The sequence below is a fragment of the Equus quagga genome, chromosome 15 (assembly GCF_021613505.1).
Source record: "Equus quagga isolate Etosha38 chromosome 15, UCLA_HA_Equagga_1.0, whole genome shotgun sequence".
NCBI classification, from domain to species: Eukaryota; Metazoa; Chordata; class Mammalia; order Perissodactyla; family Equidae; genus Equus; species Equus quagga.
Window position 1 is genome coordinate 6191913 of NC_060281.1, and position 24641 is coordinate 6216553.

Genomic DNA, 24641 nt, shown 5'->3' on the forward strand with positions numbered 1-24641 from the left:
ATGAGATTAGGGACAGCTGTCCCTTGGTATCCTTGATGATTGGTTCCAGGGCCCTCCACACACCCAAATCCACAGATGCTCAAGTCACTTAAAGTATAAAATGGCCGTAGTATTTCAACATAACTTATGCACATGCTCCCACATACTTTAAATCATCTTTAAATTACTTATAACACCTAATACAATGTAAACGCTATGTAAATAGTTGTTATACTGTATTGTTTATGGAATAATGATGAGAAAAAAACTCTATACATCTTTAGTACAGACATAACCATTGTAAGCCTTTGATTGTGGTTGGTTGAATCCGTGGATGCAGAACCATAGATACGGAAGGCTGACTTTATTTCAAACTTGTTTTATGCTGGTCTCAGCCTATCAACAGTGATGCGATCACCTAGGAATGCCTGGGGCACTCACCTGGGTCCCTACTACTGGTGGCAGCCCCCACAGATGTTTCCCCAGGCAGAGTCAACGTTGCCCTTGGACTGGCCATTGAGGTTCTTATTATGAATGGAAGACACACCTCAGCAACAACCATTAAGGAACTTTGGAAAAACGAGTTTTATTACCATTGTTTCTGGAGAGTGCATGGCACTCCTGGAGCCACACAGCCAGGTCGCTCTGCAAGGTAAAGAGAGAGAGAGCAGACCTAGGGTTGTGCCTTTATTGGGGTCGTGGGTGGGGTGCCTAGGGTTTCCTGGTTCACTCTATTGGTGAATTTAAGACATACGAGCAGGAATTAAAATGAGGGAAGGGAAAATCAGGGTCACTTAAAGGGTCAACAAGCCCTTTCTTAAAAAGGGAATTTCATGGGTGGGTCCGTCTGGTTCTTTATCTCCTTGTGTAGCTGGCACTGTGTTTATTCTAGATGAATGTCTGAAATAGATAAACTTGGCAATCAAAAGCTTAATGTCAGGCATTTATATTACAATCAAAAAAGCTAACTGTCAGGCACTCACACTATAAAACTTTACTGCATATTTTCACCAAAATCCTGACACACACACCCTGTCACTTAGCCTCAGCAAAATTACTGATACTGTCCTGGGTTACCTAGCAATTAAGTGGCAGAGCTCGTAGTTGAGTCTAGGTCTGTCTGTTGCTAAAATTCTTTTCACTCGTCACTTTTCACAATAAGCAAAATTAAGTTTTGCCAGGTATGGACACTTTCTATAAGAATATTTTTAAAGTGCACCTACAACCATCCTTATTATATTTCTTATCTTGTGTATTTAAGTAAATATGTGATAAATATTTAAATATGTTAAATTATATGGCTAATTGGGTTCCTTGTTTTTGTATGTTTCAGATGCAGCTATTATCTTGGTCTTATTGACAGATTCTGTATTCTCGATGTTGAAGATTGCTTAGGAAACGAGAGTATATCAGTGCATGGCCTCTGCCTGGTCCGTTTACACAATTGCAACTGTAGCTGTCTGCAAAGATATGAAAGAAACATCTGTGAAATAGAAACTGAAGATTGTAAATCTGTGCCCTGCAAAAATGGAGCAACTGGCATACACTCAAGTGGCTATTTCTTCTGCAAATGTGTCCCAGGATTTACAGGCAAGTATTTCCTGAGAAGTCAAATTCTCTATCGGATAGTGTTGTTAATACATTTATTTAAAGTATCTCAAATGTGTCTAATGATGAGTATTGTAGCCTGCTTTCTCATTTGGCAAAGTGAAAATATCTTCACTTGGAATAATAGGATTGCTTCTTCGGGCGATTGCATTGCTGACTACACAGCCTTGGCTCATGCAAATGAGGCCAATAAGGCCAGGCTGAACCATTGAGAATATGATGTATATGTCAAAGTTCTGAAAGGAAAAACAGGCAGCTGTAACCTCCCAATTATTTTACTGAACAGCTTCAGCACTGCCCTTCAACCTCCTCTTTGGCTGCCTAAGCACACTGAGTGCCAATTGTTTCTTAGTTTAAAAATAAAACTTGGTTTCAGTATTTTCTAAGTCAATTTACTGTTACAATGTTTATGAGATTACAAAAATATATATAAAATCACAAACACACTCTAACCTCTGTAAAGTCATGGAGGATGAGAATAGCAGTGGCTGTGTAGTAATAATGCAGCTTTTGATAGAAACTACCGGAAATTAAGCATTCAAAATTATGTTACTTGAGATTTTATGCTTGGTCTTACATTGAAGTGATTGTTCATAATACTTTTAAAACTTCATTATTATAATTGCCTTATAGAAAGCGGTACAGGGACCACAGAAGAAGAAAATAATATTGTCAATTTCAAATCACATCTAACTTTAAGTAAAATAATGAAAAAGTTTTATGCAGGTTGATATCCCATTTTATTAAGAAGACCCAATTCTAAGAGTTATTTGCATTTCCATCTTCAAATGAAAAATATTTTCCCTATTTGATGTTTAAAGTAATGTGCTGAAGATTTTGGAGGCAATTTAAAAAGATAAGTTCCAAAACTGGAAATGGTGATATCATTGGAATAAACGTATGGCCATCCAGATTAGCTTTCTAAAGATGAAAATATATTTAAGTGCACAAATTCTGGTAAGCTTGCTAAAATGTTAATTCTATTACTTCATATTTTACATTTCAAACATGTTCTTAGTGAAAATAAAATGACATAAAATGTGCTACCATGGTTAAAATGTAGATATCCGCCTTGGAAAAAAAATGTATATATACCTGTTTTTATAACATAGGATATCCTCCAAATTCAGTGAAAATATAACGTTAAGCAGCAATTATAACTAAAATAGAATAAAGAATAAAATTAACTCTTCTTAATTCTGTTAGAACAGAAAATATCATTTGATATTTGATGCATAACCTGTTTGTGTATAAATATACATATGTATATGTGCACACATAAAATCAATAAGCAACCTATCATTTTATATATCAAGACTGTATATTGATTATACATTGTACAATCGTTAACTATGTATATCTACGCTTTTCATGTGGTTAAACTACATGTATGCATAGTACTTACCATTGGTATATGATATAAAGTTGGTATGACTCACTTCCCAGTTGGGCATAAAGAATATGATTACTTTTCTTTTCCTCTTTCAAATCAGAGCCAACTTAAGATTTACAAATCTACTTTATCAGAAGGCCTGCATCTTCCCTGAGGTCTTTCTCTCTTCCACTGAATTGCAAAGAACCCTGTGGGTTTCCTCATTTCAAAATACTGAGTCCTACTTCTAAACTCCTCACAGTAACATGTGAAGGAACTGACTGGTCGAACTTTCCCCAGGGATGCAGAGTTCATCCCACTGAAATTGAGAAAGAAACATGAGTTCAGATAAAATTATTATTCTACAACAATTAATTAAGCAGAATAGATGGGGGGTGCTCCTCTTCCAGCTCTCCTCACCCCTTTCTCCCGGTCTGGCTCCTCCCTCTCCATCAGTTTTCTCCGCCTCCATCTGGAGGCTTCCCTTCTGTCCGGTCTCTCTCCTCTTCCACTTGGTTTCTCTTCCTTTAGTTTGGTTCACCTTGCTTCTCTTTCTCCCCTTCCATCTGATTTCTACCCCTCTCTCTTTTATCGCCTCAATCTGGTTTCTCTTCCGTCTATGAACTCATGAGCTTCCTACAGAAATTTGTAATGTGATACCACACTTTTAATATCAGGTGTAATCTCTCTTTTTTTGATCCCCGTCATCTTTTTGGGGATTTTTAGCCTTACAATCAAATTTCTATATTAAAGACATCTCTGAGTCTCTGGCCCAGAGGATCACCACCTTTAGTGCTTATGAGAATCACCTGGAGATCTTGCCAAAACTCGGGTTGTCGGCCCCACCCACCGCGTGTTTCTCGTTCAGTAGTTCTAGGGCCAAGCAGGTGTGGGTCATGCTGGTGCTGCCGGTTCATGAATCACACGTTGAGAAACACTGTTCTAACCCATTACATTATATTAATGAAGAGGGCGGGCTTGTGTGGATGCTGAGACGTGAGATTCAACTTCAAGTATGAACTACCATTCAGCACAGCATGATGAACCCATCTAGTCTAACCTTCTCTTCTGGAGACCACTCCCCCCTGGAATAAGAAGGTGATGCCATCATATGGTAAGGCCATATACTTGAGTGGGTCCCAGAGAATTTAAATTTGATTCCAGTGCTATTATCTGAAATTTCCCAAAGATTTTAAACTCTAGGAATAATTCCAATGGACTTTTTTAGGCCTATTGCCTTTTTGCAATTCCCATCTCTTGTTCTTATACTTTCTGATCAGACTAGCCAGAGTTTTGTACAATCATTGTTATTTTCAAGAAAGTTGTTATTATTCATGTATTTATCAGTTTTCAAGTTTTTTTCTGCTTTTTATTGAGTATTTTATACATTTAATGATAGAATTTCTTTCTCTAGCTTTACTAAATTTTACAATGTCTTGCTCTTTGTTTTCTTTAATTTTTGTCTCTGTTAACCCTCAGTTAATTTATTGTTTTATTTGGTATTTAATAATGAAAGGTTTGAGGCTATGGATTTTACTCTGGGTATTGTTTTGCCTGTATTCTCGCACTTTAATATGCAATTTTCTTGTTTGCACTGTTTTCTAAATAGACTATTTCAGGTTTAATTTCCAATTTCATCTATTAGTCAATATGGCGTTTTTAAGATAAGATTTCAGAGTTACTTGGCAATTTTGTTTATTCTTTGGTTATTAAGTTCCAGTGTCACTATATCACTAATGCAGAATAGGATCAACCATAATTGCTTTTTGGTATATTTTTGCTTCCTATTTTGAAGGCACACAGAAAGGGAAAATTATTTATTGTAATTTTCTCAACTATAGATGATCACTAGTGGCTACCAGGCGGGCTGAAGGCAAAGGTGCTGAGAAAAATTCCTAAAATCAGACAGAAACAGTGTTAAAATGTGTTAGCAGTGCATTCATTGAGGGCAAGAGTGAGGAATAGTGGATTCATCTGGCTTGTATGCTATTACTGGCTTAGCACATGATCATTCCTTTAAGAACAATATTTGGACATTTGGAAATAATATGAACTGTGAATATTCTTTAAATTTTTTTTCTATGGTTTACATATCAAGTTGGGGATAAGAATAATTTGAAAAGATTTTTCAGAAAGAGAAATTTTATGTGCCACCTCAGAGGTAACCTATCTAAATGTTTGGGAATAGTGTTGAAGAACAAAAATGTTTCAATCTGTGTACCAGACTCCCATGTGGTTTTGATGTGTAGCAAAATGTTGGAATCACTTCCCTATATTTCTTCACAGAGAAAAACATTCACAGAAACTTAAATAAATGTGTGCACATACACACATCCAAAGTAAATGTTAGAGGCCCTCGTGGCAATTTTCAATAAGTTCCAACCAGTTCCTCTAAAATTTTGCCTTTTTTATTTGAGCTGTTTTATTTAGCATATATTCAAAAATCTTCAGTTTCTCTTATAATCCATATTCCTATAAAATAAACATATTTTCCCATTTAATACATATTTATGAAATACTCCTTTGTCTGATATTACTTTTGTCTTTGTCTTTTATTTGGAGATTTTAGTCCATTTATATTAAATGAAATTATTTTGTATTTAGGTTTAAATGCATTTAACTGTTTTCCATTTGTTTCACCTTTTCTGTTATGTTCTCTCTGCTTTCTTGTATTCCTTTGGATGGATTAAGTATTTTGTCATTTCAGTTCCCCCTCTATAAAGCTGATATTTACACACACTTTGGCTACTCTTTTAAGTGCTTCCCTAGAGATTACAACATTTGTAATTAGCTTACCGTATTTTAATAAAAATTGGTACTTGTACCACATTCTAGACTGTTCACAAGCCTTAAACACTTTGACCACAATTAACCCCTTCCAGATAGGTGCATGTTTTTGTATATATTATTCTGTATATATTTAAAACCGCACAAGACATAATTATCATTTTATACCACCAATATTTCTTTAGATTACCCACATAGTGCTCTTTTATTGCTCTTACTTCCTTTCTACATCACCAAGCTTGCAAAGGTTTCTTTTACCATATTATGTTAATTACCATTTACACATCCTTTTAAGCATTTCTGCTTTGATGCATTCTCCATTCTCTGTTTGTGTGAATATATTTTTCTTTCACCTTTATACTTAAAGTATATTTTATAGAAAGAGATCAGTAAATGAGTTAAATGAATGAACGAACTATAATCTCAAGTTAAACATTTTCACAGTAATATATATAAAGATGTATGTCTTTGGTGATTGCATGTATATATACATGTATATATATATATTTTTATATATATCATATGATATTGCTAGCCCTCTAATATCTTTGACTCCTATTTAGCAGTGTCTCTATTTTTATCTTATAAAGCACACCATGGAATAGAGGATTTAGCAAGAGGCTTAGACCACAGAGATACCAAATGTTTCACACAATTTATGCCACAACTTGAGCCTTTCACTCCAGGTCTTTTTACTTATAGAATTCGCTAATCTAAGTTTGAGGCTCATGTAGACTGATTATATTCTGAAGAACAGAAAATGAAGGTGGGGTCAAAATATTTAACAAATAAAAAAATTCAAATATTTTAAGATAATTTTTCCTACAACTCTTCAAAAATTACATTTTATTTAGCCATTAATACAAATTCAGTCCGATTGATAATATACTCCTCTATTCAGTGTCTTGTCGAAATTCAGCTGAAGTCAACAGAATAATTGTGGAAATTATGTTTCTACCTACATAGATCCTTGGGCCTATAAATTCCTGAAGGCAGATGTAACCAGACAGAATATAGGGGCCCTAGAAACGTACTTGAGAGGTAATGTAAGAGAAAATGCTATGGGAGAAGGCCAGTTGTTTTTCACTCTGGAAGATTCTCTTCTGTCCTTTGTGGGTTTATATTTGAACTTTTCCAAAAAAGACCAAAAACAAAAATTAAACAGAAAATATGTGACTTTTAAAATGACAAAGGAGTTGCAGCCTCACTGAATGTGGAGGGTGTTATTATGGTCAGATGGCAGCTCTTTAGCTATAGTGCACCACGTTTTTTTCAGGTTCTGATTTTATTCTAAACCGTGGTTTCCCCCAAACTCATTAAAATGCAAAAGCTATACAAAACAACGTTTGCATAATTATAAAATAATTTACTAAATGTTGCATTTCAGGAAGAAAAAGGTTATATGCAGGAATTTAATTAGTGATCTGGCAACACAAAATATTCCACATTGGTTGTAATTGTATGCACATCTGGGATTTTCTCCAAAAGAACTAGATTTCTAAAGGTCAAGCATTCATATTAAAGTGTTGTAAAATAACCATCTTGTAATAAGGAGGATGAGCAGCTTTTCCTCAGAAGTAGTACAAATTAGCTTTCCAAGGGAAATGAGCCAATATATTCGTCTTGCACATGAGATATTTGTATTGATATATTTCTCATTTATGCTGAGCTCATTTGTACACTGTGGGCAATTCTGAAGCAAATGACAGTAAAAATATAAGCATGAACTTCACCCACTCTGGGCCAAAGTAGCTAAAGGAAAAATGGTGTTTGGTCCTGTTTCAGCTAGAGACAATAATCTCTATAAAGCACCTTCCTTCTTTTCAAGTTTCCATTATACAAGTTGGCATTCTATTTCCCCTTTATCTTCTTGCCCCACATTACTCTTATGGGAAATATTGAATGGATTTTAAGCTCCTGAGAGAAATACAGTATATTCATAGAAAGTGATAATGTTACTAAAGCATACGTCTCTTTTAGTTGTTCCAGGGTTTATTTAATTTCGTTTTCTTGCATTTTCCCATTGAAGTTAAAAAACCACCAGTAAACCAACTAACAAACCAGCAGCCATGCAAAAAATGCCACAAAACTATAGCTCTCCATTAGCTATTTTTCAATTACATTAGATATCATGAATCCCATGACCACAGAGAACTTCAAAATCTGGACCGCGATTTCAGTGTGAAGCTACACAGCATAAATAGGTAACACGTTACTCATAACTTATTTTGGTATTTTTCTTTTCTTCTCATTCAAAGCATTTTTAGTTCTTTCAAAGAAAGAATTATTGCTGCTCGTTAGGTGGGATTTTTTTGTTTTCATTTCAATGAATCTTAAGTATGTGGATAATGTATTTTTATCAATATTAAGGATATATGTTACATTTTGAAGATATGTGTATATTTCCATGGATCTCTAGGTCCTCATTTTTAATTCAAAGCATGTAGAAACTCTCTATTTTTAATTTACTCAAAAATCTGTCTTGATAGGTAGTCAATAACTTTGCCTGTGGGATTAGAGAATGTAATATTTGAGCTGAGCCTTGAAGAATGAATGGGAGGAAACTGAGTTTTTAAAAGCTTCATAAAATGCAACGTACACATAAAGAAGAAATAAGTGACAGCAAGATCTACCTACATTTGGCAGAAATTGAGATAATATATAGGGGCCAAGTTGTTAATTTGAAAATGTGATACATACATACTGTATAACAATTTTAATTATTAAGCAACTGAACAATAACTGAATGAGAGTAAATGAAAATAGGGATTGAAATAAACAGGTATTTTATTTTATGCCAGTATAGGTATGGAAATGACACTCCAATTAGAATTAATTTACTAGCTGTGAGATCTAATCTGATACTTTCTGTGTTTATAATATCTAATAGGCATAATGAGGAAGTGGTTGGGGAGAATATTTGAGGTCGGGCAGAATTCCCTTCACCAGCTGGTTTCCTTGCTGTCCCACGACACATTAGCTGTTAGCCCAGGCAACTTCAGGATGAGTAGAGGCCTGAGCAGTCAGTGGCACCAGCCAGAATATGGATGCCAGTGTGTATGTTCCAGCAGTACCTGGGGAAACTTCCTCCTGCCTTTTCTGCCTAACATTACAGGTTAAGTGACATAATTCTCAAATTCCATTCGCTTTCCACCAGGCGCTGAGTTACTTCTGCACTCATAATTCAGCTTCATATGCAATAATATTCTAGATTTGTGTATTTAAGGAATTTCCTAGTATTTAATAATTTTCCTATGGGTAGGCACTACAAAAATTCATTCTCTTTTTGCAGTTTTCTAATTTCTCTGAGAATTTTATTCTGCTGCTACTTTATATAAACAAGCTTCCAAAAGCTACTGAAGGAAAATACCTCTCCAAAATGATCATTCTTATGAATAGAAGATAACATGGCTTTTCTTGCTGCTAGGGCACTTCTTAAGAGATTTCTAATCTGCACAAGCTTCTAAAATGCTGACTAAATCTAAAAAGTATTATAAAACAGCAGCCAAAAATGCAACAGAGGAAAAAAGGTTTTTTTGTATTCCTGAGAAAATGTGATTTCTCTGTCTTCTGTTATTTTGACTACAAATTAAGATAATCCTGGGCTGGTCTCAAGAGTAAGAAAGTGATGTTTTTTTATTTCAATTCTTTGAAAAATAAAGAAAAACTGACACACTATTCCCAGAAAAAATAGCAACTAAATGATTGCCAAGTCATATTTCAGAGAAGCAAGCCAAAAAATGTATCAGAGAATGACACAAACATTAAATCCAGTCTTCCCATTTGTCCATTTCTTATTTTAAAATTTAACATATGTTTTGTATTTTTAGGAAAGGTATGCAAGGATCTACAATAACTTTTCAAACTACCATTATGTTTAGTATTTATATGGGAAGGTTGAGTGTCCAAAATTGTTTTTGAAACATTTTTCTTTCAAGAGATACATTAATATTAGTGAGATTTTTAAACAGAAAGAAGAAAAAAGATTGACGATGGTGATCTGTGTCACATCGGAAGATATGGCAGAGAGCTGTTATTCTGATTCACTCAGACCTAAAAAGTAGCCAGAAAGTATCAAATACCTACAGAGTACACACGTGTTAAAAAAGAGAAGACAGTTATCCTGCTTTTCAAAGTAATAGTTCACTGCACTTTCATTTAATTAGTAATAGAATACCTCTCACTACATGAATGCTACACAAAGAAGTGTGAATTAATAAAATATGATAAGCTACAGAGTAATCCAAGTTTATTACTTCATAAACAGTCTGTCAATGTTAGACATTTTTAATTGTTCCCTAATAAAATAATCCATTATCTATCTACCTATTTATCCACTCATCTACCAGCCCATCTTTTTGTGCTTCCATTCATGGATTTATTTAGCTTGACACAAAATATCAAATAACTTAAGGTCATAGGGATTAATTACACATGTAAAACCATTTAGTAATGTTGTACCTTTCATATTTATACACTAAAGATGGATGGAGTTATATTGGCAAAATTCAAGGTGGATATATCTGTAAGCAGAGTTATTTTCAAGGAAGCATAGATGGATTCTTATTATATCATTGACAGTACTAATTATAATAGACACAAACTTTATCAACTTTAATAGAGTTAGAAGCACATGATAAAAATTTAGTTTTCAAAACACATAGCGACAGAGATTGGATTAGTGGTTATGAGAGGGGAAGTGGTGGGGGAGGAGGGCAAAAACGGTGATTAGGCGCATGTGTGGTGATCGCTTGTGATCAGTCTTTGGATGGTGAACATGATGTAATCTACACAGAATTCAAAATATATTATGATGTACCCCTATAAGTTATATAATATTAAAATCCAATGTTACTGCAATAAAAATTAAGTAAGTAAGTAATTAATTAAAAAAGTAAAGCTAAAAAATTAGATTTCAAATGTTATTTGTTTAGGTCTACTTAATAAACAGCTGCTGACTTTTTTAATCAACTGCAAGAAAAATATAGTATCTTTGTTAATGTTGTAAATGAAAACAATTAAAACATATTATGGAAAACAAAAGGGCAGAAGCCAGGATTTCTACATAAGTGATTTTTACCAGATTGAAAACCAAGAAATTTGGCTAGATTTCTCTTTGAAAAGATGGATTTTCTGGTTCCTGGCAGCCATTATCCTTCATGAAGTGAAGGCTGCAGGAGGCACAGCCCACAAGTGGACTGGCATGAACACTGAGGCCAAGCAGAACCCAAAGCCACATGGGAAATGTGCTGTGTATTATTTGCGGGTCAGGGGAGAACATGAGTGGCTCCAGATGTCTCTCCACTCTTCTTGGAGTATCGATGCATGAAATGGCACAAAACACTCATATCATTCAGCCTATGAAGTTAAGATCTTGTAAGGAGATTTTTAATAGTGGTCAAGGAAATGGCAAGAAGATAAAAATAAAATTAATCTACTTTGTAAGCAAATATTAAGATTGTTTAGGATTCTACTCATAGATATTAACTCACTCAATGTAAAAGCCAGTATGAGGCCCATGTAAATTTTGCAACATGGAGGAAGAAAGCCTAGTAATACTAAAGAAGAAAAGTTTAGTTTTATACAAGATCTGCTAGAGATTAAAGAAGTTAGTTTGACACAATTGTTTTCTTCTTTTAAAAAAGCATATTTACTATGGAAAAAGTTATGGACAATGAGAGCCAAGAAAAATAGTCATCTGAATGAAATAGGAGGGGGATAGAGATAAATATTAATACAGTAGAGGAAACAATCTCCATTACAATCAGTAAAGAGTAGAATCAGCACTAGAAAAGTCAGAATTGTGATGGGAGGAATAAATATGGAAGATTTTCATCAAACATAAAGGAAATAGAAAAGAATAATAGAGGTTATTAACAAATAGGAAAGACAATGAATTGCCAACATATGGATGATTGATATTGCTCAAAACACCAACACAAATGATAAAGAATAAAAACTGAATGTAAAATATAAACTGATTTTTAAACTGTATAAAATAACTAAAATTATAATTTGAAATTGTGAGACTAACATTAATGTATCCAGTTGACTATTGTGAGCTTAAAATATTTTTAAAAAATAAAATTAAAGATTACTATAGAATAAGACTTGTTCTCTTCAAAGTTGAATGCCAAAAAGAGTAAGGAGAGGGGCCGGCTCCGTGGCCAAGTGGTTAAGTTCACGTGCTCCGCTGCAGCAGCCCAGGGTTCGAATCCTGGGCGCGGACATGGCACCGCTCGTCAGGCCTCGTTGAGGTGGCATCCCACATCCCACAACTAGAAGGACCTGCAACTAAGATATACAACTATGTATAGGTGGGGTTTGGGGAGATAAAGCAGGAAAAAAAAAAAAAAAAAGATTGGCAACAGTTGTTAGCCCAGGTGCCAATCTTAAAAAAAAAAAAAAAAGAGTAAGGAGAACAATATCTATAGAATTTTAACAAAAAAGGAAATTGATTAACAAATAGTGCTGAGGCATATAATTTTACACATGTGAAGATAAGGGAAAATTGTAGTATATATTACAATTTTTAAAAATTTTTTTAGGAAAAGAAGAGAAAGAAAAATCAGTATCACTTTGGGTAACTGAAAATGTAACATAACAGATATGAATTATTTTTTAATCATGCATTTTATAAGCAAGATAATAGACCATAGCCAATAATATGTAAAGTCATTAAGATGACAGAACTTATTGTGTGTGCATATTTAAATTTTTCAACCTTTTCTATGTGTACCAATCTTTGTATTCTTCGGGTTTTTGTTACTTAACCTGAAAGTGAGCAGTTAAAACCAGTGTTGGGACAGAACACGTCAAAATGCAAGTTACGTGAAGATCATGTCCGTGGTTCTACAGGCACCTGCCCTGGGGCTCAGCATCATGTTTAGCAGCTATAACTTTTAAACGTACAATTTTACTTTATCCCAAGGAAACACATTCATTAATTTTCCTGGAAAGAACTTTTCTTTGCTTTACATTTTTGGTGCAGTTTAATAGCAAATTGTTCTTTATTACAAATAATCTGCTATCAATTTTATCAAAAGAGAAGTATTTACATTCAAAAGTACCAAAATTTTAAGTCTGTCTTCACAAAGCTGAAGGCGTTTATGTCAGGAATATTTTTCTTCACAGACTGGTAGAACTGAATAGATTACCATAGCGTTGAAGAAAATAAAGCAAACAAAAAATATTAATTATGAAAACAACCACTTTGTTAAATAACAGAGGTTTTTTGATAGAAAATACTTATATATACATATATATGTATAAATATATGCAAATATATGTGTACAGGTCTTTTCTCTATACTTAGCGATGAAGGGAATGACATCCAGGGTGACTCAGTTATTGCGTTTAATACAACGTGGTCAATATTAGTTTCCTGGATGAATTTGCAGGCTCTGATAGTCAGGCATATTGCTCTGTGTATTTAGTATGAATGAAAATATTGATTCTCTCCATTTGCTTGGGTACTTTTTTAATTTTTCAGGGAGAAAAGTAGTATTTCTTTACTGGAAATGATAATTAATATCTCAAGTTTATGAGTGTCAATGTGTATACTTTAATCTTCACTATGCAGGGACCACATAAAATGCCTTATGCTTCTGGCCTTTGGATTTTTACCTAATTTGTGGCTGTTTTCTCCATGTATATTAGTGATTGAGATGATAATAGCAGGAAGAAGACTTATACTTTGCATCCTTCGGCTTATTGAGTATTTGGATAAATGAATTTTACTGTTCCTCTCCCCCTCAATGGGATAAATCATAAACAGTTGTATTTGATATTTTGACGAATGACAAAAGTTATGATAGTCACAAAAATGACATATACATTTATGTAAAGTATTGACTCCATAGCTAGCTCCTGTACAGATGGATAGAGTTTTATAATTTTAAAACCAACAGTAACAACATAGAGCTGCAAGAAAAAAGGTACAACACATTTATTAGATTTTAATTTTTTAAATTATAACTAATACAAATTTTAGATATTACTTGGGAAAATATTTAATATAATAATATACTAATAACCTATGCATCATTGAGCATATGCCTTTTTATACTAAAGAAAAATAGTAAAGCAAAATTATATATTTACATGACACATTCCCAGTTTTTCTGAGTAAAATAATTTATAATATCAAATTCAGTTTATATGCCATTTCTGAGAAAAAGTTCTTATCCTTGTACTGAATTTTCTGCATTCTGTCTCCTGTAGGCAGCTACGAGATAGTCATAGTATACGTAGCACCTAGTAGTCCCAGTAGGACCACGTATATAAATTCAGAATCCTCTATAGGGAATAGTGGGGATTTAGAGCAGACACCTCATTTTCTGGAGTAACTCAAATTTTCAAGGATATAAGAGACCAAAATATTAATATTAAAGGGTCAAAATGTAGACAGTTCCAAATAATATACCACTGAGTCTAAACACATTTTACCTGTAAAATAAATGGCATTTTGGGAAAATAAACTAAATTGAATGAAACCTCTTGAGAAATACAACAATTTAAGAAACTCTCCAGTCCAAGCCATTTAACTATACAAATAAGACCAAGAATCAGTAAAATAAAAATGCTATTAGATTTGTTGACAAAAACCTCCCAGAAACAGAGTAGTAAAGTATTAACAATAAGAAACATTGTACCTAGAATTTGTTATTGAAATTTGTGGATGTTTTTATGGAAAGTCATTGTTAGTGAGCTCCTTTGTTAATATCCAGGACATCACTTATTCATATAAAAATTGTATTATCTCACTCAGCTCCCAAAATTACACAATGTTTCTAAAATAAAAATTGACTATATTTCTTGTGTCAAAGTTTCCCATTCTATAATAAATGATTAAATTAAAAATTAAGATGATCCAGAGAAATATTTATATATTTGCTCACATATAATTATTTTTATTGGCCTTACTTAAAAATTACTATGATTTTTTCTTCTTTTAGACATGTTAAAATGACCATTCAATATAATATCCTTAATTTTATTTCATTTTGCTATTTAGAAAATAGCTTGTTGGAAAATTTAACATAGACATCATTTAAATATTTTTTAATTATCTGAATATTACATGAAATTTGAAATAGTAAATTATAGGTAAAACCTAGGAGTATTATTTATCTAGGAATGGGTTTTCCCCTGTGGAACCTAGAGAACCTGGTTTAGCAGATGTGGGCATTCATAGGATGAAGCTGCCCAGTGCCCTTGCTCTCAATGCATCTGTTCTGTTTAAGACAGGTACCCGGGAGAAGTATGTCATCTGCCCTCTGAGGCTGTATATGATCATAAATACCTGGTTCTTCCTCAGTTGAGATTTTAAATAAAATACTGTCATATCCAAGAATGATTACACATTCAAATGCACGTTTATTTGATCTTTCAAAGATGTGCAGCTTAAGTATTCACAGAGTTATGTTGAGATTGATCCTTCTGAAATAAAGAAAATAACATAATGCATATGCTCAAGACGCTATTTCCAACTTTTACAACTTTATTTCCAAATCTAACTTGCAGCGACTAGGCAAAAACTTTATTTCACAACTAAAACTACACATATGGTAAGTCATAAAGGGAAGTTATCTTTGTGTTAATTTTAACAATGATGCATCTGAAATATTCTGCTGAATGTTTACCATTTATTTTAAACTTTGCTAGTTTTACTTAAAGATACTACTTCTGATAAGAGGGGCTGAACATCAAATAAATTTACTCAAAATATAAATAATGTTATTTAATTTTTTTAACGCAAGAAAGGTATTATAAATATCATTCCAGATTTTCCAACATTACTTTATTGATTTTTTAAATATAAAACAACTTACATTAATCAAACCTTGCAAAATATTTAAAAATAACACTAGGGATTATCATTTAATATCACAGATATGTGAAATATTATACCTTCCAAAGACCTAATTTTAAGGGTAAATAATAAAAATACTAATGAAATTATACAAAAATAACTTACAAATCTTAATCAGAAATAAATGCTAAGAAAAACATACAAGTATAGATATTTATGATACAAATCATATCAGATTAATTTATTAGTACATCTTACAAGTAACATTCTATTTTGGAATATCAGTTTGCCCAATAAAGTCACCTTCAGTATTATTAAATTCCAGCAGCTCTGTTTACTTAATATATATGGAAAAGACACGTTCTTCATGAAAAGTAGAGTCATAATGCACCCAAAGCATCTTCTATTTACAGATATTTGTGGGGTTTTTTTGTTTCTTTGTGCATGCGTGCGTGTGAGGATCATTGGCCCTGAGCTAACATCTGTGCCAATCTTCCTCTATTTTATGTGGGATGCCACCACAGTGTGGCTTGATGAGCGGTGCTATTTCCATGCCCAGGATCCAAACCTGTAAACCCTGGACACCAAAGCAGAGTGCACAAACATAATCACTATGCCACTGGGCTTGACCCCAGATATTTGTTTTTGAGAACAAACACATTTCCTAATGGGAACACTCACCAGTAACTGTGTATGGTGAGTGTGGCAGGATGGAGGGAGAGGCTGATTGAATGGACATGTTGTTGACTAGTGGAATATTTGTAGATGGGAAGAGTGACTAACAACTTGGAAATTACTAACATTCCTTAGAGGCTGGGTGTATAACAGGTAGGGAAGGTCAGAGGTAAGTCTATATAAAATTAAGATGCTCTAAGAACAGCAGAACTGGACATAAACCAGGTTATTTTACTTAGTACTACATTAAGTTATATTATTGGAGGACACCACAAAAAAGTGACTGATCACTATTCTGGGTCTATTTCCTTGCCTCAGATCATCGTTGTTTAAGAGATTCCCTTCTAAGAAAATGAGATCCTCTGAGGAAACTTTCTTTATTCTTCAGGTTATTGACCATCAAAATCATAAAGCTGAATTCATATTAGCAAGAGAATGAACACATTCTCTTTTTATAAAATCTTCGGAAAATTGTGAATAGTCAAGATGCCACATAACTGGAATGTAATGTAATTTTACTTTTAAAAAAATGGAAGAATTTATATTGATTTTAACATTGATACCTAAATTATTTAAAGCATTATTGACAAGTACTTAACATAGAATTTCATTAATTCATTTGTTCATTCTCTCATCCAATAGGTAATTACTGATAGATAATCAGTTATAATGCATACTATTTTTGAGACAGGGTACTATTTTGAGGGGGAGTGGTTTGGGGAATCACACATAAAAAAAGAGAGAATCTGCCTTCAGGGAGCTAAAATTTTGCTGGGGAGACTGCAAAGAAACAATACAAGGGACGGTCTATTACAGTTACCTGGTGTCATCTCACACTTTCAAGAAAAATAGAGTTGAGTAATGAGAAGTGAGCGATGTGGTAGATGGCAAGCTATTTAGATTAATGAATAAAGGAGAACTCTAAGGAAGTGACATTTAAACAGAAATGTAGATAAAATGAGAGTGATAGCTATGTGAAAATCAAGGGGAAGAAACTTCCAGGCAGAGAGAACCCTAAACACAGAGATCTTGAGGTAGGTCGGGACCACATCATGCAAGGGCTTATAGGTCCCACTTACAGCCATGATTTACCAAGAGCTAATTATGGCATTTAGGCTGTTGCTCACTTGACCTAGAACTTTTCTGTTTTGACAGATCTCGTAAGAATTTGGTAGGCTTCCTATCTATTTCACTTCCAGGAACACCGTGATCAGCAAGCCAATGCCATAGGTCTGTGAGAATCAGATTGTTCTGATTACTGCTTTGACTTCCTGTCCATTAGGATAACCATGCTGGCCTTGCCTTTGGTAATGGAGTGTCACCACTCGGCCCCTGCCACTCTGGGATCCAATTACTCCCATTGCATTTAGGTTTCTCAAGTCAGTAACTGCAGTCCCCGCAGTAAGGTCTGATCTACAGAGAAGAGCAATCACAGCCCTTCAAGGATGTTGGGAACCCCATCTTGAATTTATTTCTCACAATCCTGGCAAAGGTATGCCTTCTTGACCCTCCCACAGTAAGTGAGTAGATCTTAAATGCTAAATCCACTCTAACACTCCCATCTCCCTAAGACTTTAAATACCTCCCTCTACATTAAAACCCAAATGGGTCAGGCATTTCCAATTCATTCACTGGGGGCCAGATTTTTTTGGTCCATGTTTCAGACAACCCACCAAACAAACTCCTAGAAGGAAAGAGGAGTGGTAAGGGTGGGTCCCAAGGAGTATCAGCATTGTCATGAGTGACTACTGCCTCAAGGGAGGCCATTTCTGTTTCCTCGGGCAATGCAGGGTTAATTCCCTCAGCTGAGAGTGGACAGGCCTCTCCCACTGAGGGGAGAGAGGCTACTTCACTTGAGGTGGAGAAATCTCTTCCACTGGGACAGACGAATCATAAGAATTTAGGGACTCGGTGTTCCCAGCTTCTTCAAGGTCTTCCCACAAGTCCTCATTCCACTTTTCAGGATCCTATTCCTTCCCAATCAATGTCCTCTCTTCAACAGTAGACATGCTGTGAAACTGGCAGATGGACTTGTATTATTATTCAGCTAGTCACAGGCTGAACTTCTGTGTTTAATTTTCAGCAGTCTTAGCCTTGCAGCTACAGGACATAAGGGTCTTCCTCAGGGCACAAATAGAAGCTTTCAGATCATTTACGTGATGTTTGATCTGGGAATTCTAATCCTAGAGCTCATCCTTTTCTTTCCCCACTTTCTCAAGAGACATTAGGAGCAACAGCCAATTTCATTATAACAGCTAGTTTGAGTAAAATGTTTGAAAGTGCTGTATACACAGTTGCCCAGATCCTTGCTTCTTATAGTGGTTGACTAGGAGTATCCAATGGTGACACTTTGTATCTCTATTGCCAGATCACATCATGGGCTCTTTACTCCTGGAAGTAAAGTCATTAGCATCTTTAAATATAATCAGATTAGGGAGCCAATTTCAGATACCTAAGAACAAATTAAGAAAACTCATTCTTAAAAGTCTGTTCCTCTAAAACTGCTTCCAGTACAAAAATCTGTATTAGTCAGAATTCTCCAGAGAAATCAAGCCAATAGGAGGTGTATATATACGTATATATATATATATATATACGTATATATATATACATAAAATATTGTATATATATTATTTATTATATTATATAAAAATATATGATATTATAAGGAATTGGTTCAAATGGTTATGGAGACTGACCAATCCTAAGATGTGCAGTCAATAACAACCTATGTGGAGAATGCACTGGTATATTATTCATTAATGTCATAATGAACATGTTAATGAACAAATTAATGTCATACTGAACAAACCTGAAATTGACCTTCAAAGATAAAAAGTAGAGTCAGTATCCAAAATGTCTTGATATGGAAAAGTATGGCTTTATAAGAAAAATTAATTTTATGAGTAAATGTGACGTTAATGTGAGCTGCCTAAACCTCCAACATGTGCATTAGATTAAGATTGGGTTCTTACTGCCTACCAGAAGCATGTGAACATAAAGCGGGGACACTCAGTTTTAGATACTGACCAAGGCTGGCAATGGTTGTATTGTAATCTGCTAGGACCACGTATTCATCAGGAAGAAGATGTCAGAAAGAAGAATCCACTCTGTAAGGTTTAAGCAGAAAAATATTGTATTAAACAATATTAAGGTATAGCATATAGTCTCATGAAGCCCAGAAGTCAGAGTCTGAAGCTAGACAGCCAAGAATCATGTCCAGCCACACCATAGTGGCTGCTCTAGGAGAAACTCCAAACCACCACGCCTGTAATACTCAGGATCGGATGCCACACATTCTGTCAGTGCTTGTTGCAAATTAAAGAAGCAAACCTCTGCCTGGCACTTGTCTGGAGATCACATCTCCTTATACAGTTGCCTCCTCAGGTTACTCGCTGCTGAATCTCAGGCTCCCCAGGACGTCTGACAGGTCGAACCTGAGCGCTACGCAGATGCCCACATGGCAAGGCTCTCTAAACGTACATGTTTGCTTGTTTGTTTTAACTTCTTCTTTGGGAAGCAGGACACATACGTGGGAGATTATATAATGTAGGGAGTATGTTCAAAGACATGAAGGACAAGGGTTGACTTGAGACTCTACCTGGATTATTGAGTAAGATCTGGTTGCTGTATTTTAGAGCTGATATGGACACTGCTTATGGAGTCCAGAGAGAAGGAGCAGACGACGCCAAGGCTGAGTAAGGACTAATAGGCTAAGATTGGAGATGGTATCTGCCCTCACATTTTTTTATTTTTAAAATATTCGTAATACGAAAAACTAAGGTGACTGATTATAAATCCTGAAGCCTGAACTATAAAAAAGTTTGTTGATTTGGGCCAGATTTTTAAAGTTTTATAATAAATAAAGCTGATCATTAATGGAATATTATAACTATGAAATCAAATTATACAAAGAGATTTTGGCACCTTTTGAAAACAGACATTGAAGAGTCCACATACTATGTTGTAGAAAAAAATCCTCTTTGAGTTTAGTTCCGCCAGTTTCTCTGTCCAGATAAACTGATGTCCCTCCTCTTTCTAAGTAGTAGAGAATGACACAATCCCCTCACATTTCCTACTTTGATTGAGTTACCGGGAAGTTCAATGTCAGGGCGGTTGTTGAGACTGGAAGCAAAATATCTAATCTCTCTGTCTTCAGAGCATTGCCTTGGTGATCATCTCTGTCCTTTACCAGTTCATCTTTTATTGTAAGCTTTCTCTAATAAATTTTGGAGGAGCAGGGGAAGTCAGAGGCTATGTTATACATAAGCAGCATAAATTTTAGATGCTTTCCTACCCTAACTAGAATATTTAAGTACATAATATTCACAATAATTTCCAAATCTATGTGTAATCCATCATTTTTATTACACAGTCTACATCCAAAACCATAGTTTACCTACTAAAATTTTTCTCTTCAATAACTCGGTAGGTGGGACTCAAATATATTACATGGGTCGAATAAACTTCAGTCACACATTTTCAGTCTATTTCACACATATATTTGCAAAGATTCTCCCATAATTACTCCTAACATCAGTAAGTGCTGTGTTTAAAAAATTATAATTTACTAAGTATTTCTTGGACTTACGTAGTATAGATAAGACATTCGTTTATGAAATATGCAAGGTATCATTCCTGACTGTAGGAGCTTATTATATTAGCCAATATCCTGTGCATAATAAGGTGTAACTATTCTATGTACATGTGTGTGACAGAGAGAGAGAGAAACAGAGGCTTCGTAAGTTAGGTTAATTTCAATATCATGGCCTTCTTTTAAAGGGATAAGGCTTTGACAGGAAACTCATTGCTGCTTTGATGAAGAGTTTGGATAGAGCAATCAAAAACATCCAATACTTTGTAGAAAGTGAATTTTTGTTTGTTTTAATTTTAGAGTTTGGGTATTTAGATTCTCAAATACTTACCCTGAGTTGTAATTCAGCTGGCTGAATGATGCATACCAAAGGAGACTGTTAAAAATGTTTGTTCCTGTGCTGCATCCTGGTAATTTATGTCTTATTACATCTGGGATGAAGCCTCATTGGTAAACACTAGTTAGGCTGCTGTCTGACTCTCCTGAAGATATTGTACTGTGGTCATGGCTAATTAATTATTTTGCCAAGTCTGGGCCTCTCAATTTGAGGCAGACTCTGTTGATGCCACTGGCGAGTGATGCTCTCATAGTATCCTTTCATTTTTATGTGATTAGGCCTTTTTTCCCTAACTATGGATAATTATTATCTTTCAGTAGAAAATTACTATAATCTAGAAAACTTAGAAAGAATGTTATAGGACTAAAATTTATGGTAAATATCCAGTCATAACTGAAAATAAGAGCTTTCATAGTCTTGCATAAAGCACAAGGAGGCCATACCTTCAAATCTGCACCTCAAGATCGTAAGTGCTTCTGGAAAGCCAAAGTTGAGTGATGCCTCCTGAGGCATATATGGAAAATTTCTAGAAGAAGCAAGGCTTGTTGCAAAAAATAGGGCCTAATTCCAGACTTTTACATATATGATGTATATGATTACATTAAGGTAAATAGGACAATTGTAAAATTTAATAAATTAAAAATCAGTGTTTTAAAGTGATGTACGTAGCTTAAATAGGAGATAATTTACTGGTTAGGTTTTCATATATTCACTTCTAGCTTTGAATATGTGATTCTACTAAAATAGATTTAAATGCTTTACACAATTCAGTAGTGTTCGTAAAGAAAAACCATTTTATTTCTTTTTACTTAATTTTATTTCTGTGGATTTAAAATCTGAATGAAGTAAGCTGCTTAATTTTTTATTTCTTTATAAAGTCTTAGAGGGCACAACAATGCAATCTGTATTGCTTTGCATATTAATGCAGTAGAATATTGTTGCTTATAAATAACAATAAAATAAATTCTTTTAGAATAGAATACATAAGATATTTCTATAGACATGTCTGTGCTAATGTCATAAATTTTTTAAAATCCCCGATACTTTCATTTTAGAATGTTAATGTGAGAATATTATGAATTCTCTTTACATTTAGGAATAATGGGCAAAATTACGTCAAAAATTCTATTGGATAGTTTCTCATTGCTAACAATATGATACCTTTAAACACAATGAAAGATTCATTATGTCTGAGTCAAGGCAAAAATAAACAAGTTGATGACATAAAGAAAATCTTTAAAGTGCACTGATAATAATTAGAATAAACTGTAGTTTATGACTTATCATGAACTAGATAATTTCTATAAGTTAAATCACTATTAAGTATCTGCTATTTTCACATTGATTTCACTAAAAAACTGAAATGTTCTTCAAAATAAAATGACGGAAAGCACTCATCAAATTTGCAATTTTAAAATATTTAAGGAGACAATGAAGTACTTATATTGTGAGATCTATTTATTTTCTAAAAGTTTTATTTTTTTTGAGGAAGATTATCCCTGAGCTGACATCTGCTGCCAATCCTCCTGTTTTCGCTGAGGAAGACTGGCTCTAGCCTAACCACTGCACCACTGGCTAAACTTTTGGGGTGGTTTAGTTTTAAGTGAATGTCTATGTGCACCAAAAATCTGGCTATTTTTTAAAAACCCAATTTTATTCTTTACCCATTTGAAAGTAGTGAAAACAGTTTGCGTTCAAGTGTAGCTGTGGTTTTGGAGACAAGGGTAACTTCAGTGTTTGATAGGAGAAGTATTACTTAGCACTTATTAATATACTTGGCTTATGAAGCAGAAAAGTACTTCTTGCTGTTGCCAGAGTTTTCTCTAACACTGCTCAACATGCTCTGGTAAATAAGTTGGTTCGAAAACTTTCATGCTAGTTGTAATAAAATCTGGGAAGACATATCTTTGGCTAGCTCAGATCAATCACCCACACTCAGATCTCAAGAATGCAAATTAAGGTTTACTTTTTTCTTTCAAATAGAACATTCCAAATAATTTGTTACATAAATATAATTTCAGTTTTGTAATCTGCCTAAAACTCCTACTTTCTTAACAGTACTATCTTCTTCCACCATTAGCGGTCCTGGTGGGCTTCTTTCGTCCTGTTGGCCAATGTTTTTTTTGTACTTCTTTCTACTTCCTTCTCCTTAATTTAATTTTAAATCACATACATACACACACACTCTACTCATTATTTCATTTTCTATTTTTAATTTGAAGTTATATGCCTGACTGTAATTCAACTACTTGTTACCTTCGTTATATAGAAAACACATTTTTATTTATCCATTGTTCATAAGAATAATGAAGAAATAACTTTTGATCTCTCACACACTAATTATAATATAAATTTATCAGCGGATTTTTTTGAACTGACTTTTTGTTCTCAGTTGTTTATTAATGTTTCTGGAATGTTAGAAGAGCTCTTTTTATATGTAAAGGGTATTTATGCTTTATCATATTAGTTCATTGAATTTTGGTTTTGATATCAGATATTTTCATTTTTGTAATCAAGAATCCCAGTATTTGATTTCTGATTATTTACAGTGTTTAAAATTTGTTCTCACCTGTTACAAAACTAAATTATCTCATTGCATATGTTTTGATTATTTGCTGTTCCTTTCCATTTCATGATAGGCCCCAGAGCTATAAAATGGGTTTAGAATAATATAGTATCAGTGAGGGGTGGAATGGCTTGGAGAGTACAGCATGATTATGGGCATGATGGACAGTTACTAAATAGGTGCATCTACCTAATCATCCTCTTAATATAGGAGTCTACTGAAATCTTTTAAAGGTATCCTTTAAACTTAAAAATAGCTACATTTGCTTTAAATGAACCTAAATGGTTCATCTCAAACACACAATGTATACCCTTAAATAGATTTGGACTGTGGCATTTCATCTAACTCTGTAAAAGTAACACATAAAGATATTTATATGAAGTATAGAACTATCTATAGAATTCAAAACCAATCTTGCCTTCCCCAAATGGTAATTACATCTTAGGCATTCTAGTTCTCAAGTAACAACAAGTCATTTTCTTCCTTTTTTTTTTTTTTTTGAGGAAGATTAGCCCTGACCTACATCCACTGCCAACCCTCCTCTTTTTGCTGAGGAAGATTGGCCCTGAGCTAACATCTGTGCCCCTCTTCCTGTATTTTATATGTGGGATGCCTCCTCAGCATGGCTTGATAAGTGCTGCATAGGTCTGCCCCCAGGATCTGAACCCAGGCTCCAAACCAGCAAACTCCAGGTCGCCAAAGTGGAGCACGTGAACTTAACCACTATGCCACCAGGCCGGCCCCAAGTGTCCTTTTCTAAGTGAATGAGTTAATGTGTTTCTTGTCTGAGATAGGTCACTGTTATATATGACTCTGCTTTTCAGCAGAGAATACATTATATTTATTAATACATTCATTATTCAATAAATCATTAATCTGTTTTCTAATCATTCCATTAGATTATTAAGT

The 24641-nt window shown here is 34.1% G+C and overlaps 1 protein-coding gene across 1 annotated transcript in view; it reads left to right on the forward strand.

The window, feature by feature from the left end:
* The window catches only part of EYS (eyes shut homolog), a 1407877-nt gene that overhangs the window by 156567 nt on the left and 1226669 nt on the right, over positions 1-24641 (forward strand). Inside the window, 1 exon segment of the mRNA XM_046639782.1 lies at positions 1313-1569. Coding sequence (XP_046495738.1) covers positions 1313-1569 — 257 coding nt within the window.